At 35.8% G+C, this 15,924-nt stretch overlaps 2 protein-coding genes across 6 annotated transcripts in view; one reads left to right on the forward strand and one right to left on the reverse strand.

Moving 5' to 3' along the window:
* On the forward strand, nt 1–9,230 carry LOC116298523 (RNA demethylase ALKBH7, mitochondrial). 4 transcript variants are annotated; one of them, XR_004197349.2, is made up of 8 exons: nt 1–312; nt 799–941; nt 1,348–1,378; nt 1,565–1,689; nt 2,238–2,377; nt 6,025–6,202; nt 6,989–7,106; nt 9,114–9,230. XR_004197349.2 is itself a non-coding variant. In XM_089030251.1 (6 exons), exons 1-5 carry the CDS (start codon nt 7–9, stop codon nt 2,353–2,355), a joined length of 723 nt encoding a protein of 240 aa, XP_088886377.1. In that variant the 5' UTR covers nt 1–6; the 3' UTR covers nt 2,356–2,377; nt 6,989–7,362. The 4 variants fall into 4 exon arrangements, 1 of the variants encoding a protein (XP_088886377.1); XR_016119830.1 differs by having other exon boundaries at nt 2,238–6,202; nt 9,117–9,230; XR_004197352.2 differs by lacking the exon at nt 6,025–6,202.
* Nucleotides 3,436–15,924, reverse strand: part of LOC116298526 (DNA repair and recombination protein RAD54-like) — a 26,673-nt gene continuing 14,184 nt past the window's right edge. For both annotated transcript variants that reach the window (XM_089030237.1, XM_089030236.1), the window contains exons 2-27: nt 15,701–15,784; nt 15,456–15,539; nt 15,117–15,230; nt 14,598–14,658; nt 13,911–14,046; nt 13,540–13,559; nt 13,364–13,413; nt 13,199–13,276; nt 12,650–12,697; nt 12,151–12,166; nt 11,453–11,505; nt 11,274–11,367; nt 10,710–10,834; nt 10,216–10,297; nt 9,518–9,586; nt 9,315–9,421; nt 9,083–9,122; nt 8,335–8,367; nt 7,570–7,734; nt 7,199–7,312; nt 6,974–7,097; nt 6,781–6,859; nt 6,035–6,190; nt 5,804–5,827; nt 5,360–5,523; nt 3,436–4,558 (exon numbers count right to left, since the gene is read on the reverse strand). In XM_089030237.1, the coding sequence (XP_088886363.1) occupies nt 4,357–4,558; nt 5,360–5,523; nt 5,804–5,827; nt 6,035–6,190; nt 6,781–6,859; nt 6,974–7,097; nt 7,199–7,312; nt 7,570–7,734; nt 8,335–8,367; nt 9,083–9,122; nt 9,315–9,421; nt 9,518–9,586; nt 10,216–10,297; nt 10,710–10,834; nt 11,274–11,367; nt 11,453–11,505; nt 12,151–12,166; nt 12,650–12,697; nt 13,199–13,276; nt 13,364–13,413; nt 13,540–13,559; nt 13,911–14,046; nt 14,598–14,658; nt 15,117–15,230; nt 15,456–15,539; nt 15,701–15,703 (2,241 nt within the window). In that variant the 5' untranslated portion in view covers nt 15,704–15,784 and the 3' untranslated portion in view covers nt 3,436–4,356. The remainder of the gene's footprint in view (nt 4,559–5,359; nt 5,524–5,803; nt 5,828–6,034; nt 6,191–6,780; nt 6,860–6,973; nt 7,098–7,198; nt 7,313–7,569; nt 7,735–8,334; nt 8,368–9,082; nt 9,123–9,314; nt 9,422–9,517; nt 9,587–10,215; nt 10,298–10,709; nt 10,835–11,273; nt 11,368–11,452; nt 11,506–12,150; nt 12,167–12,649; nt 12,698–13,198; nt 13,277–13,363; nt 13,414–13,539; nt 13,560–13,910; nt 14,047–14,597; nt 14,659–15,116; nt 15,231–15,455; nt 15,540–15,700; nt 15,785–15,924) is intronic.

A 15,924-nucleotide genomic window follows, 5' to 3' on the forward strand; every position in this document is an offset into this window, starting at 1 on the left:
TCCAAAATGGCGGATGTTTTGCTACGAAGATTTTTATTTTTCAATCTTTCTTATTCGAGAAAATGCATAATATTGAAGGCATTGAGAGGTGGTTTTGCTACAGAAGCTAGTAGTAATGTAGATCTTTTAAGCAATGTATCGTTTTTGACGAATGATTGTACGATAGAGGAGCTAGAGGCAGTGCAGGACATGGTGTCTGGGAATCTGGAAGTTTACGAAAACTTCGTCAGTGAAGAGGAAGAGGACCGACTTATCAAGGAAGTAGAGCCGTATTTGAAAACACAGAAGTATCAGTTTGACCACTGGGATGGAGTAAGTAAAGGATTTCACTCCTGTCACTTTAAAGCATGAAATATTCTTACCCTAATCATTGTCAACTTGCTCCTTTTTTTTTATCCCACTTCCTAAGGACTCAAAAAATCCCTTGTGATTGTAGAAGAAATCTTCTGGGTAACATTAAACTGGGATGTAGGCATCTCTATTTTTCTCCCTTTATGCATTGTGCTGGTAATTAATAACCAAGATCGGGGGACTGTGAGAAAAACTCATACCCCCCTCTCCTCCCGCGAATCTTCTAAGTTTCCATCTTCTTCACCGGCAACAGAAATTCCAAAGGAAATAAAGATAAAAGGAGAAATACATGTACATGAGAATGAGGCCAATAGGGTATATTTACGGTGCATTAATGTACCAAGTCTGGTTAAACAGTCACTTCACTAGCATGCAACTATATATTGATTCCTTTCTGTGGGGAGAGGTCTGGACATCTCCTGCAACCTCACTTCATTTGTATTCTAGGCAATCAAAGGTTATAGAGAAACAGAAAAGTCAAGATGGACAGATGATTGTTTGAGAGTATTCAAAAGAATGAGGGATACATCTTTCAAACCAAACACTAAGCTATTATCTCATGTTCATGTGCTGGATTTAGATGGAAATGGGTGAGTTATATTAGTGTTTGATGGGTGCTATAGAATTCCAGAAAACTGAATCTGTGGTTGGTCTTTTGTGGACCTTTCTCAAAAACTTATCTTTTGTGAGGCCACCATGGAAATACAAAAGAAATGCCACAGACTCTATTGAGAAAAAGTCTGATTTCTTTTGTATATTCGTGTTATCCTTTTTAAATTATTTTTGAGAAGGGTGCATTGTTATCCCTAGAGACCTAGCACATGAGGATTGCAAGTCCAGGACAGTGATGCTAGGATGACAGAAGCCCATGAAAAAATCATTTTAAAAACATGCTTGAGTCATCATTTTGGCTTCGTCGTCCTTGATGCTTGTCGATGTATAAAGTATCTTTCATAAAAATGGAAAGTAAAAATATGATTATGCTTCTCTCTCCAGGTACATCAAACCTCATATTGACAGTGTGAAGGTAACACTAATTTATCAACGTACACTATATATCTGTGAAACAGTACTTGTTATTAGCACTTATACTTGATGATACGGATTTACAATAGACAACATGTCTGATGATTCCATTTTTTTCCATGCATTTTTATTGATGTGTTCTAATACTGGTAATATATTGTATTTGGTACTTCTGATTGCCTTTCAGTTCTGTGGTCCTACTATTGCAGGTCTCAGTCTGTTATCGTCATCTGTAATGAGACTCATTCACGAAAAATATAGTTCTGTTACTGTTGACCTTTTACTTCCAAGAAGATCAATGTATATCCTGAGGTATGTGTGGATTGTTTTGCATTACCACTGTTTTCATTGCTAATGATACAAAAATCACAATGCACACATGTACATGTCCTTTGAGAATATGACTCTTTGTTTCATTTGCAAACAACCAAGCAAAGAAATGATACTCAAGGGAATGACATGTAGTCTGAAATGGGCCAAACATTATGCCCAAACTAAAGAGATCTATTGGACTACGTTCATGCAAATGAATCATTAGTGAGCTGACAGTGCAATGGTATATGGAACAGATTTATTTAAATGATATTTGTCTACTGCGCAAAAATATTGTGAGTTTTGTCTTGATCAACAAGTAGCAATGAAATTGGAGCCGATATAAAAACCAGTTCCCAGGGTTTTGTTTTACAGACTAAAACTCCATTACCAAAGGATTTCCCATAACCTGAAATTTCTCCTTGAACTTATTCTCCCTCAGGGCATACGCATGCCCTTAGCAACTACACAGAGTTAATTAGCAAACGTTCCTTTATTTTTCAAATTTATAGTAAACTTAATTTTATTGTTGTAATAATTTCTTTTAGAGATTCTATTAGATATGAATTTACCCATGAAGTACTAGAGGACAAGACATCAAGATGGAAAGGAGAGCATATCCCCAGAGACAGAAGAATATCGGTTATACTGAGGTGTCAACCATGAGGTGACAGTAATGTTCTATAAGGTACTACGATACACAATCCTATTGACATGAAGGTTATATGTTATACTGAGGTGTCAACCATGAGCTGACAGTAATGTTCTATTTAAGCAATAGAAAACTTTTTCCGTGTTTACATAGCCTGATAGCAACACGAGGGGAGGTTGGGAGAATTCTCCCAACCCCCCGAGTGTTGCTATCAGGCTATGTAAACACAGAGAAAAAAGTTTTCTATTGCTTTTATAAAATAAATACTAAGGGAAAACATTACCACTTGCAAGAAAATAAATCTTTATTTGAATTTGATTCTCATATCAAAATACAAATTCTCCATACTTCACGAACTTCGATCGTTAGCCAATCAAATTTTGTGTAATAAACGCCAAGGAGGCAAATGTGAAGCGAGAAAGAATCGCTAGCTATTTTAAACATTTATCATTCTAAAACTTTAAAACAAATACAAAGAAATGTCCAAAGATTGAATAGAAATCTTAATAAGAGATTTCAGAATTGATTATCTTTACGAAAGTGATCAAAAGTGGATAACAAGTGTCGCTGTGAATGGAATTCTCGGTTGAAAGAAACGTGGTTTTGCTCAATTTGACAGCGAGAAAACATGGCAGCGAAGTTGATTGTTTCGTCTTGCCTCGAGAAGATATTTTGTGGAGCTTAAGAGCTATCGCTGGAAAAAGTTTGAAGCTGCTGACTGTTTCCTTGAAATACATGTATTCTTTATCGGGCGGTGCATTTAAATCATGAGAAAGCACGTCACTGAACAACCGCAGCTGTCCTGACGGAGGACGTGTGTTGTAGCTCCTGAGGGAATTCTCTTTGCGGTGACCAACGAGAGATTGTCGTGATATTACGATCAGAAAGACCTACATGAGACCATAGGGTTATGCCTATGGCCCTGACACAAGTCAAAATTTGGAACTTCGTCTTCAAAATACATTTTTGGGGGCGTTTTTTTCCTCGAAAGAAACTGTAAATTTTTAATTTTTGAACTTGTACTGGGAAAACACGAAAGTTGTGACGTCACAACTGTGTTTACATATCCTCATGCAAACATGGCTATCAACCAATCACAGAGTGCGTACTATTTAATTTATTTTATAAAAGGTACTACGATACACAATCCTATTGACATGAAGGTTATACGTTATACTGAGGTGTCAACCATGAGGTGACAGTAATGTTCTAAGGTACTACGATACACAATCCTATTGACATGAAGGTTATACGTTATACTGAGGTGTCAACCATGAGGTGACAGTAATGTTCTAAGGTACTACGATACACAATCCTATTGACATGAAGGTGCGACTGGTGTGAAACTACTTTATCAACCAAATTCGAATTTCAAAATTATTGTTTAATTTAAATTTCATATAAGCTAATAAAAAATATTGCATTATCGCATTGCATTATTTGTAATTATTTTTCTCAATTTAGTTGAATATATTTCTTGAATAATAATATCTTTGTAGTTTATCAAATTATCAAATTATTTTTTATAAACAAAAATAAATAGAGAATATCATATGTTAGATATCAGGTTTTTAACATACAGAGAGCCAAGTTAAAGTTAACCTCTTATGCTGCGTGGGACCGCATTAACTTTTCCCGCTTGTACGGACGGGATGCATGCATACGGTAGGATCCCACGCGTACGAGCAGATCCCGTGCGCGGGGTCCATGCGTGATACATGCAGTTGACCCTGAAAAACTTTCGGCCTGTACTGTATTTTGTTCATTACACATTTAGGGTCAATAAAATGAGTTTCCAGTTCACTGTGAAGTGATATCGTATCACTTCACTGATACTGTTTTTCATTCACTGCTTTATCACACTGATATTGAACCTAAATTGTAATAAATTAATGTTATTATGATGATAAATAATATAAAAATCTTAAAACATTTATCAGACATTTCACCTTACTCATTTTGGCTGCAAATAGAAAATACTAGATGGTACATGGCAATAAAAGAAATGCTTGTATCTAAGATACTCCCAACTGTTTTTCATGAGATTTTTGATGGAATACAAAACTGACTCCACACTTCCAAGCTTGTTTTAATATAATATCTTCAAGACCTTTACTACTTGCTGAATGGTTCCATTGGGCTAGGCTCCCACTGCAGTTGGTATCCTCAGGGGGTGGTTGCACCTGAATGTTGTTCACACATCGACGGCACTTGAACCTTAACGAAACAAGTATGAAGCAGTAGTTTTTAAACACTTTTCTTGCTTCAACTCCACAACTTCCAGATGTCTGGTTTGTGGCTTCCATCAATGAATTTATAAAGTACTAACTCAGGCCACTGGAAATTAATGGTAGTTGAAGGAAACAGAGCTCACCCATAAGTTAATAAAACCACAGGGCTTCTTGCTAAACCCACACTATAAAGGTGCTGACAGATGGTGCAACATTGAACACAACATTGCAAACAACAAATTTGAATAGGGGTGACACACGTTGCAACAAAATCACCCAACATCGCTTGTGTCAGCCTGCTATGTTAAGATATTTGGTCAGCAGCTATAAATTTGGTGCAAGCTAATTGGCTGCAAATTTCAAAATGTTGCCAGTAATGTCGTAGCCATGTTCACATGATGAAATTTGTTGCGCGCATTGTTGCAAGAGTAGAGCGTGATTCAACTTCAGTTTTGTTGCATGCAACGTTGCGTGCAACAAGTTTGGGGTAGACACGCTGCAACAGTCCTGTTGCGTGCAATGTTGCACTGTGTGTCAGCACCTTAACATAACTTGGTCAAAAGCCAGTGTTCCCAATCAAATTAAGCAAGTTACATGTACGAATCATGCACACCAGTCCTTGTGATTGACATTTGACAATAGGCCCAGCCTTTGCTGAATTCCCTTGAGTGACCATGAAGGCCAATGGTCAAGGTTGGATCTCGACTTGGAGTCATTGTTTTATGGCCACTCAATTGAATTCTGGAAACCTGATCTAATAACGTATTAACTAGACAAATATACTTACTTGTCATGAGTGTCACTCAGGGTATCTTCATTCAAGCGAAATAAGTCTCTCAGCTGTTCAAGTGAAAAGTGTTTCTCAACATCTTCCTCTTCATCTACTACACAGCTACTAAGAGCCTTCTTGTGGGCTTGGCGTTGGAATATCTTTTCTTCTATGGTTCCTGTCTATTTATAGAAAGCAAATTGAAATGAACAAGTAATATATGATTAATGATGATGAATATAGTGATGATGCTGTTGGTGATGGATGATTATGCCCGATGATGATGATGATGATGATGGTGGTAAATGAAATAAATATTTATGATGCTGCTGCAAATGATGACAATTATGGTAAAATTATGATGATGAAAAAGATGATGACTGAAGATGATACCTTGCAAAAGAATTTTAAATTCTGAAAACAGTCAACTTTATGTTGAAAAGTAAATTTCAATTTACTTACTGATAGAAGCCTGTAAATGAATACCTAAAAGAAATTATCCAGCCCAGTGGTTAGTTTCAATTTTATTTATGCAATATGGCACAATATATTTAACAACTTTCTAACTTAACATACTATTAAAGAAAATTAAAATTGTAATACAATACTTATATTGAAATGAATGCCAAATTTGTATTATTGCATGTGTATCAAAATTAATAATAATCTAATAATTTTTTTAGGGATATGTACCTTTTTCTTCTGCCCATCTCTCCATACTCTAGCCATGGCCTGGTCATCGTTTGCTGGGTTCCAGTCAGGATCAAACATTACTAGTCTGTTAGCACCAATCAGATTCAACCCACATCCTCCTGCTTTACTACTTAGCATGAAAATGAAATCACCACCCTGAAAAAATGGGTAAAAAAATGAATGAATGGAAGAATGGATGGATGGGTGGATGGATGGATGGATGGATGGATGAGTAGATGAATGGATGGGTAGATGGATGGATGGATGGATGGATGGATGGATAGAAGGTAGGTTGATGGATGGGTGGGTGGATGGATGGATGGCAGGTGGATGGATGGATGGATGGATGGATGGATGGATGGATGGATGGATGGATGGATGGATGGATGGATGGATGGATGGATGGATAGAAGGTAGGTTGATGGATGGGTGGGTGGATGGATGGATGGCAGGTGGATGGATGGATGGATGGGTGGGTGGATGGATAAATGGATAAAATAATGAATGATTGAGTAAACAACTATATTATTCAACATGAAAAAGTGGAATAATGAATGAAACAATGGATGGATGGATAACTAAATGGATGAACAATTTTATTTTTCAACATGAAAAAGAAATCAACCTGAGAAAACATCAATGAGTGCATGAAAAGAAACGAAAAAAGATTATTTATTTAGAACAATAGGGAATTCCCTATTTTACTAAATAATCTGTTTTTCATCCAACTGTACTTTATCTTATACCTTTGGGTCATTGAACTTATCCACTATCTTCTGCCTTTTCTTGATTGACATACTACCATCAAGACGAACATACTGATAGCTTTGAAAAATAATCATGATTAGTATCACATGTATAACGTATAAAAGTTTAGATTAATGACAAAATGACAGTTTATAAATTCAATAAAATGTAATTCTTTTTAACTAGCCTTACTTTCTTTGTCTACAGAGCTTTTCAAAGATGTCCAGCGTCTGAGTGTAGTTTGATACCAACACTACTTTGTCATCTGTAGTTGATTTAGTCATGGCCAGAATGAGGTCAAGTACTTGCATTTTACCTAGTACAAGTATGTGGAAAAGCCCATTACTGTAATATATATGCACACCTGTGCTGTGTGCTGCTTTATTAAGAAAAAAATATTTTTATTTTTATTTTTACCTGATAAATCAGGAAGTAAATTACCCTTCTCAGAAAATCCTTTAGGAAATATTTCTAAAGCACCTCTAAAGCCCTCTTCCTGCATCTTTGCCTTCTCAAAAATAAGTTCGGGGTCTGAAATTAAGAAATATGAAAAGAAATCTTGAATATACTGATAAACCAAGCTCGTTCAGTTTGTATTTATGATCACGTTTTCATTTATCAAGTCAACATTCGGCACATGGAAATTGGCCAATACTGCTGTCAATCAGAGTATGTACAGGTGTAAAGGTACCGAACAATTTATTTGATTGACAGTAGACTACCTGTAAAATTGCTCGTAGCAATGAAAACAGTAGTAAGAAGAGTTATTTTTATTTATTTTTACTTACGGTTGCACAGTTTCTTGAGGTTAGTGATAAAACCCAGTGAAGATGCAGACATACCACCGGTCTTTGAATCTAGTTTCTGTAGTCGCTGTGCTACGTTTGACTGGACTAAATGTTTGTAAAGCTGGGTCTGAAGTGGGGTCATGTGACAACAAACCACCTGTTCCACTGAATAACAAATACATTATTTATATTTTATTAACCCATTCCCATTAACTATTTCAGTCTTTAAAATATTTTATTATTTACATAAGGAATTATATGGAAATGAACAGAATGGATGAATGTATTTATGGAATAATGAATGGAAGGATGAATGGATGACTGAATGTATGGAATAATGTATGGGTGGATGGATGAATGGATGAATGAATGGATGGATGGATGGATGGATGGAATAATGGATGGATGGGTGGGTGGATGGATGGAGGCCTAATGATGGATGGATGTGGATACTGGCTGGCTGGTTGGTGGAATAATGGATGGATGGGTGGATGGCTATTGCTGTGGTGGCTGGAAAATCCTGGCTGGCTGGCCCCTGCTGCTTCCGCTGGGTGGCCGGCCGGCCCCCTGCTGGTTGGTTTGCTGGCTCCTGGAGGATGGAAATGATGGATAAAGGATGGATGGTTGGATGGAAGAACTCAACAATAAAGCAATGAATGAATGAGTGAATGGTTGTGATAATATGAACAAAATAATAGAGATAGCACTCTATCCCACAACTATTGATTATGCTGCAATTTATATTTACTTGATCGATAAATTTACCTTTGATTGGTAGATATTTTGATAGAATTGAGGCTGAAAGAGAAAAATCATAACATGCAGTAAATACACAGTATTGATTATTGCGTATATAATCATAACATGCAGTAAATACACAGTATTGATTATTGAGTATATAATCATAATATGCAGTAAATACACAGTATTGATTATTGAGTATATAATCATAAGATGCAGTAAATACACAGTATTGATTATTGAGTATATAATCATAATATGCAGTAAATACACAGTATTGATTATTGAGTATATAATCATAATATGCAGTAAATACACAGTATTGATTATTGAGTATATATAATCATAATATGCAGTAAATACACAGTATTGATTATTGAGTATATATAATCATAATATGCAGTAAATACACAGTATTGATTATTGAGTATATATAATCATAATATGCAGTAAATACACAGTATTGATTATTGAGTATATAATCATAACATGCAGTAAATACACAGTATTGATTATTGAGTATATAATCATAATATGCAGTAAATACTATGCAAGGAAAAGAATACTTTTGCATGATGGCGTCATTTGTCTCCCACTACCAAGATGCTTCGCAAATTTTCTTTCTTATTCAAATTTGTATTCCCTCATGGGAATAGTAAGACAATTGGAGCTATTAACTGAACAAAAGAAAGTGTGCAAGGGAGTCTGGTAGTAGAGGTCAATGACGCCATCGTGCAAACACCCAGAGTATTGAGACATATTTAAAACAAACCTGTTCTTCTTATAATACATTTGTTTACTAGCAGAATAAGCTGCAAAAAGTCAAGAAATGAAAGATCAGCATTCTTATTCAATCTACAGAAGGTTATGATAATTGTATTTAATTACATAATGAGAATGTATTAAAATTGTAAAGCCTTGTTGAACTTTTGGAATTGATGCTTTATATATAAAATAAAGGTTATAAATAAGAGACTTAATATTAATAATGGAAATAAGATTACCTCATTCAGTTTTTCAGTTCCTATTTTATGGTCCTTCTCCGAAGCATCAGCATCTCTGCCTCTCAAGATTGGAATCTCAAATTTTCTTTTGAATTCTGATACCGAGCCTAATACATCAATGGATATTTGAATATTAACTTTTTATTAACTCTAAAAAATTGAGACTGTGGAAAAAAGGAAAATTGATAAGATTGATGAGATACCTAAAATTCCTTCGTTAACAAAATGTACCAAGCTAAAATATTCCAGCAAGTCGTTTTGAACTGGAGTACCTGGAAAAATGATATTAAAAGGAGAGTAGGAATAATATTTATAAGTACGACAATATCAGTGAGTAATTTTTTGATAAAATTTATTCCAGTAGAAAAAGTACTTTTAATAATATTTTTTTTTACAGTTATAAAATACAATAATGTAAAAGCATAAATTATATTGAAATATAAAACACATATCTTCATTTTTTGTTGTGCTACACAGAGGTTATCAGTCGGCTAAGCATCTTATACGGCTGTGTATTTTTACGAGTAATGGAGTATTTTGTCAAGCCTTTAGGTGAGCCAAAATACGTACAATTGACGAGTAAAAATGCAAAGCCCTATCAGATGCTTAGAAGACTGATGAGCTGTTCATTATTTACAGTAGTTCTCCAAAGAAATGCTCAAAATTCCTCTAACTATATTGTATCCCATCGCGAGCAGATGAGAAGTGCCAATACAGTCTCATATCAGGCATGGTATTTTTATGTATCATGCACATTCTTTGCAGAATTAAATAATAAAGGTCAGTACTGCTGAGAGTCTCCCTAGCCTGAGGATAAATATAGTTGTTATGAAATAATAAATTATTCTTAATCAATATAGTAATTTTAATATTAATTATAAACGAAATCTAGTTAAAATACCTGAAAGAAGAACCCGTTTAGTGGTATTCAGTTTGTTCAACGCTTGGTAGGTTTGACTTTCAAGGTTCTTCAGCCTGTGACCCTATGATTGATTAGATGGATGTATTTTAGACTTTTTATTCATTACATGGGAGTAGACCGCTTCTTACGACTCTTTAGTAATAAATAATGCTATCAATTAAATTTGAAGGTTTAAATATTGTAAAGCTTCATGTTCTATTTAAAAGATCATATCTTCAATAGTTTACATGACTATGATCTTCATGAAACTTTGCAGTTTTATTTATTTATTATTTACTATCTGTATGACCACTATAAATATCTACTCCTTTTTTAGATCAAACAAATTTCTTTACATCGTGACATTACATGCAAAACCTAAAGTGTTAAAATTCTACTCTTGACTATTTTCTTCATGTACTTGCAGTACTCTATTCATAAAATTAAACTAGTTATTAGATACAGTTATAAAATTATGATGCATTGTTCAGTACCTCATCACAGATGACCAGTCCAACACTACCCTTGTGTAGCTCTGCTGCATGTAGACGGAATGTCTCATACGAGATAATGAGGACAGGGGTGGGCGTACGACTGCCTTGTTGACTCATGTACGTAGCTGGAAATAGAGAAAAACATCTTGCAAAGTTCAGGGTTTGAACAGTGTGTTTGCATGCTTTGGCTTTAATAAGCCCAGAGGTTGTTTCAGGTATCAATCTGTGAGTTAGCCATGCCCTGACTTTGATCAGCCCAGAGGTTGTTTCAGGGTTCAATCTGTGAGTTAGCCATGCCCTGACTTAGATCATCCCAGAGGTTAAATCAGGTATCAATCTGTGAGTTAGCCATGCCCTGACTTTGATCAGCCCAGAAGTTGTTTTAGGGTTGAATCTGTGAGTTAGCCATGCCCTGACTTTAATCAGCCCAGAGGTTGTTTCAGGATTCAATCTGTGAGTTAGCCATGCCCTGACTTAGATCATCCCAGAGGTTAAATCAGGTATCAATCTGTGAGTTAGTCATGATCAGCCCAGAGGTTCTGAGCATAAATGAACCTATCGTACTTAGTTGTTTGTCTATTCCATCTTTGCTTCCTGAATCAATAGCTACAGCATTTATTCTACTACCCAGCCACTTGTTCAGCTCATTGTACCAGTTCTGTCAATCACAATGAAATGTATGTTATAAATCATCTATACCATTAATAAAGAAGTTTGTCTAGCAATCAAATACTGTTACTTACTTTAACTAAACTTGATGGAGCAACAATGACAGCTTTGCTTATAATGGGCTGACCTACATGTGTATACCAGTAAATCAATAAATTGTCAAAACTAGAATGTAGTCTAAATATATCATTACTGCGATTCTCAATACTCTACAAACTTGGTTGCTGTGAGCTGCATGCTGAAATTTGGTTTTTCACTGCCGGCAATCAAAAATAAGTACCATTTATATTTTTTGTCTGACAGCAGTAAAAACTATTAATTTAACAAGCTGTTGAACATGCCTGAGTTCACAGAATACTGAGAATTATAGAACTAAAGACAAAAATCAAGGCCCAGTTGTAAAAAATAAATAAAATCAATTGACTTTATTTAACAAGGGTAACATACATTACTGGTGGCCCAGTAGTTTCCATTATGGTGGACTAAGGGCTATCCAATGGATAATTATCTTATCTAGTGGATTGAGTCATTGGGTAAAAGCAATGACTTATGGATTAGGTTTTATCTGTGGGATAAGCTTCTCCACCCTTCATATAACTGGGCCCAGGGCTAAAATATTTAGCTGCTCAATGGCCGGACATGATGGCTGTCCATACTGCACTGATCAATGCCAGATATTCTCGGTTGAATGTACAATTTTTTTTTTATCCCTGAGCACAAATGAAATAATATATTTGTTAACAGGTAAGTCTTGGACGTATAAATATCTTACCTTTTGGTCCTTGGCGCTGTTTAAAAAAGTATAAGAAGATTCTTTAATAACATTATTCTTGAATCATTGATAAAAATAAGAATTCAACAAAAAGTTGATATTAATTATTAGTAATTATAAAAACAAAATTAATAACTAAAATCTAGATCATTGTACAGATGCTTTCAGCTTGCTGCCCTGGGGGGGTACTCCCCTATATTCGCTGTACGGGTACGTGCCGACAAACAGGGTATGATTTTCAGCGATTCTACTCTGGAACAGGGTATATAAAAGTGCGCTCCCTCTGGAACAGGGTAATATGAAATCATGCTCTCTCCTCTCTGGAACAGGGTTTTCAGCGATCTTGCTCTGGAACGGTATCAATTTCAGCCATTTTTACTCTGGAACAGGGTCAGGGTTCGGAGGGCTCAGCAGTTCATTCCTACCCTAAACGGGCAAGAGTACCCCCAGGCTTGCTGCTAGGAAATGATGCTTGTTATTTAGTTAGTACATCACTTACCAGTAAAGTCCAGATGAGGGTAATACACTGCAAAGTCTTACCAAGCCCCTATTAACATAAAATAAAATTGAGAGTCATGAGAAATTAATAGATGTTTTATCAATTACAGTTAACCTCTGACTATCTATTGTTGCTACAAGCTATCTTTTACAAAGACAATTCTTGCATCAGGGATTGAAATTACTGTAATCATTACAGTAAGGATCCCATGGATGGATGTACACTTCTAACAATCTATTTGGTTGCCAGTTAACCTTTGTTTCATGAATTTTGTTTCACGCCGACATTACATAGCAATGAATATTGGTAATAGACAAATGAATGAGTTGCGAATGTCAGTCGAAACTTAAACTTATTAATTAACTAAAGGTAGAACTGTGACAGATGAAAGCTGAGAAATGATCATAGACGAATGTTGACTGTCGTGACAGCATTATTTTTACAATGTATCAATTTTGTTATATTATTGGTTTTTACAGGACCTTGAAAATCACTATAGTGAAGAAGCAACCTTTTTTTAATTGTAAATCAATCAATCACTCAACCTACCATTTCATCAGCCATGATGCATCCATAGCTGCCCTCTATCTTGGTTCCTGTCACGCAGTCATACAAAAACTTGACACCCTACAATTAAAAACAAATGAACAAATTGAATAATTATTATCAATACCATCTTCAGCTTACCTAATATACATTTATGCTGATATTTACCTCTCTCTGATGAGGTCTTAATTTTTTGCCCAGAAGTGGATCAACGACAACTGAAAATAATAATTGTAATAAGTATATATTTTTCGATTTAGACATGAACAGGCTTTAGTAAATTATTATAATTCATTGTTTGTCAGTGATAAGCAGTAACAAAACCAATTTATCAAGTTAGTTACCATGTACATCTTGTTTTTCTCTGAAAAATTAAGAATAGGGCTTCATTTAGTCTTGTTCTTTTCGTCATTCATCCATTTCATTATTATTATAATATAAAATTGACAAACATGTCAAACATTATGTGGGCACCAGAGGAAAATGTTCCAGATATCCAGTGAGTGAGTGAGGAAAACTGAGTCAAGTTTGAGATATGTAATTAAAGTGTATGCTGAGATATCTGGGGTTTGAGATTAAGGACTCCAATGCATTGTCTATCATGAAATATTATTGGGGGGCTTAAGTCCCCGCCCCTCCAATGCCCCCCCCCCCCCCCCCCCCCCCCCCCCCCCCCCACCGGGTGCCTCCATAAGTTGAAATGCTGTTGACTTACAGGTCTACTGCTAATTGTTCATGTGCTGATAATGCAGGAGGTTCATACAATACAAGGGCATCTTCCTCGTATGGGTCATGAAGGGACCGTCTTGGACCCTTTCTCCTGATCCCAAGACCACGAGTTGATGACAGTCCTGAATTAGCAGCAAGGATACAAACATCACTGAGTTTAATTTAAATAGATAATAGCTCTCTCAAGCATGTACTAGCAGGGCTTAAAATAACGGTTGGACATCGGACAATGTCCGGCCAAAACTGGGACTTGTCCGGTCAAATCTTTGCCTTACGAGCAAACCCTTAACCGGAAATGAGGTACAACTGAACTGAAACTATATATGACTGACTGATGACTGATTCTTCATTGTTCAAACCCAGGGATCAAAGATAATGGCCGCTATACATGACCAGCTACAATGGACTGATATTAAGCAAATATGATCTGAGTCAATGTGACTATTCAAGCTAGAGGATAGTCTGCTATATGCAGCTGCTATTAGTGTCATGATGTACCACTCACCTCCCTAAGTAGCCGCTAGTGAGCGTTGCGTGGTGACACTAATAGCAGCTGAGTAGGAGTCTAGCTACACGTAGAGGACTGGTTATTTTTTTAGATGAAGAAAAGCTGGCCCAAATAACTGTAATATGATACAATGTAAATAATGGGTTTTATTCTTGTATTAGTTACCTTGATAGTTTGACATTGGAATCTTGAAAGGCTTGGAGAGAATGCCACGAATGATTGCCTCCTGTAAATGCAAAAAATTGTAAATCAACTTGTGCGACAGTCACAATCTAGAGACGGGACTGCCATTTTACATCAACATTCAAGACACAGCAAAGGTCTAACCTTTTGCAGATATTCTTAGAGCAAAGGCAGTCTTCTACTCACAGTAGGTACATTTTTATCCCTCTTGAAATAGCAACATTATTATTGTCATCAACAGCTTGATTTCTACAGTATGGGAAGGGATCATAACCTTCAAACCTTTTCCTTGGATCTGCATTTTTCCTTCTCAAATCATGTACTGATGTACTCAAAACAGTAATTGTAAGAGAGGGAGGGGTGGGTGGGCCAACGCCTAATATGCACTAGTCTAGATAATTTCCAAGTCTCATGCAGCTCTTCCAGGTTCAGTATCATACATACTAGCAAGTATACTATATTTTCCAATCTAAGCCCCCTTATTTTGCAAAGAGTACTCACATGGGCTGATAATGAAGATGAACAGCCATTGGTCATGTCTGTTAAGGGTTTCAGAGGTTTCCTGAAGGGTGAGATGTACTGGCTGGAAGGAGGTTCAGCATCCAGTTTCATTTTCTAAGTCACCAAAAATTAACATATAAATAAATAAACTAAAAAAAATCTACAAATTAAATTCATTTTCCAGCTCAAATTTTTGTTTTCTTGAACTAGTCCTTGAGTATAATATTGAAGAGCTAATAATGAAAAGATCGGACAAAGATACCAGAAATCAGGAACAACAACAACAAAATTCTAAAGGGTTATTTGAAGTGTTTTCCTTAACATTGTTGGTGATATCACCTGTTTTGGTCGTCGCCCATCATTGTCTTCACTACTATCTAGCTGTTTTCTCTTCAGGAGCTGACTTGGGGCACTTGATCTTCGCTATTTTGAAATAATAATCACATAAATTAGGAGCTAAGTTGTTATGAAGGCACCAGGTCAAGCAAACCAGTTGCGTCCAGATCAGCCATTTTTTAGTATTCAAACAATAACCTCATTTTATCTTCGTAAGCAAAGCTCTTTTAAAATTACTTATGACTTACCATGTTAGTTTGAGTTTAATAGTCAAGAAAGAGTACTAGTAGTCAGGAAAAAAGTCATTTCTGGACCAGTTTCAGCTCAAAACTCTGACAAATGTGAAACAACAAAAACATTAATCTTTGAATTACGCGCTCGAAGGCAGAATTAAGAGAGGGACTGGAGTCTAACTACACAGGTAGCCCAATCTTTAGCGTTATAAAATTTCCTTCTATTTCTTTTTATTTTT

The sequence above is a fragment of the Actinia tenebrosa genome, unplaced genomic scaffold (genome assembly GCF_029948245.1).
Source record: "Actinia tenebrosa isolate PJP-AT-01 unplaced genomic scaffold, QUT_ActTen_1.0 PGA_scaffold15__27_contigs__length_11533743, whole genome shotgun sequence".
In the NCBI taxonomy this organism is placed as follows: Eukaryota; Metazoa; Cnidaria; class Anthozoa; order Actiniaria; family Actiniidae; genus Actinia; species Actinia tenebrosa.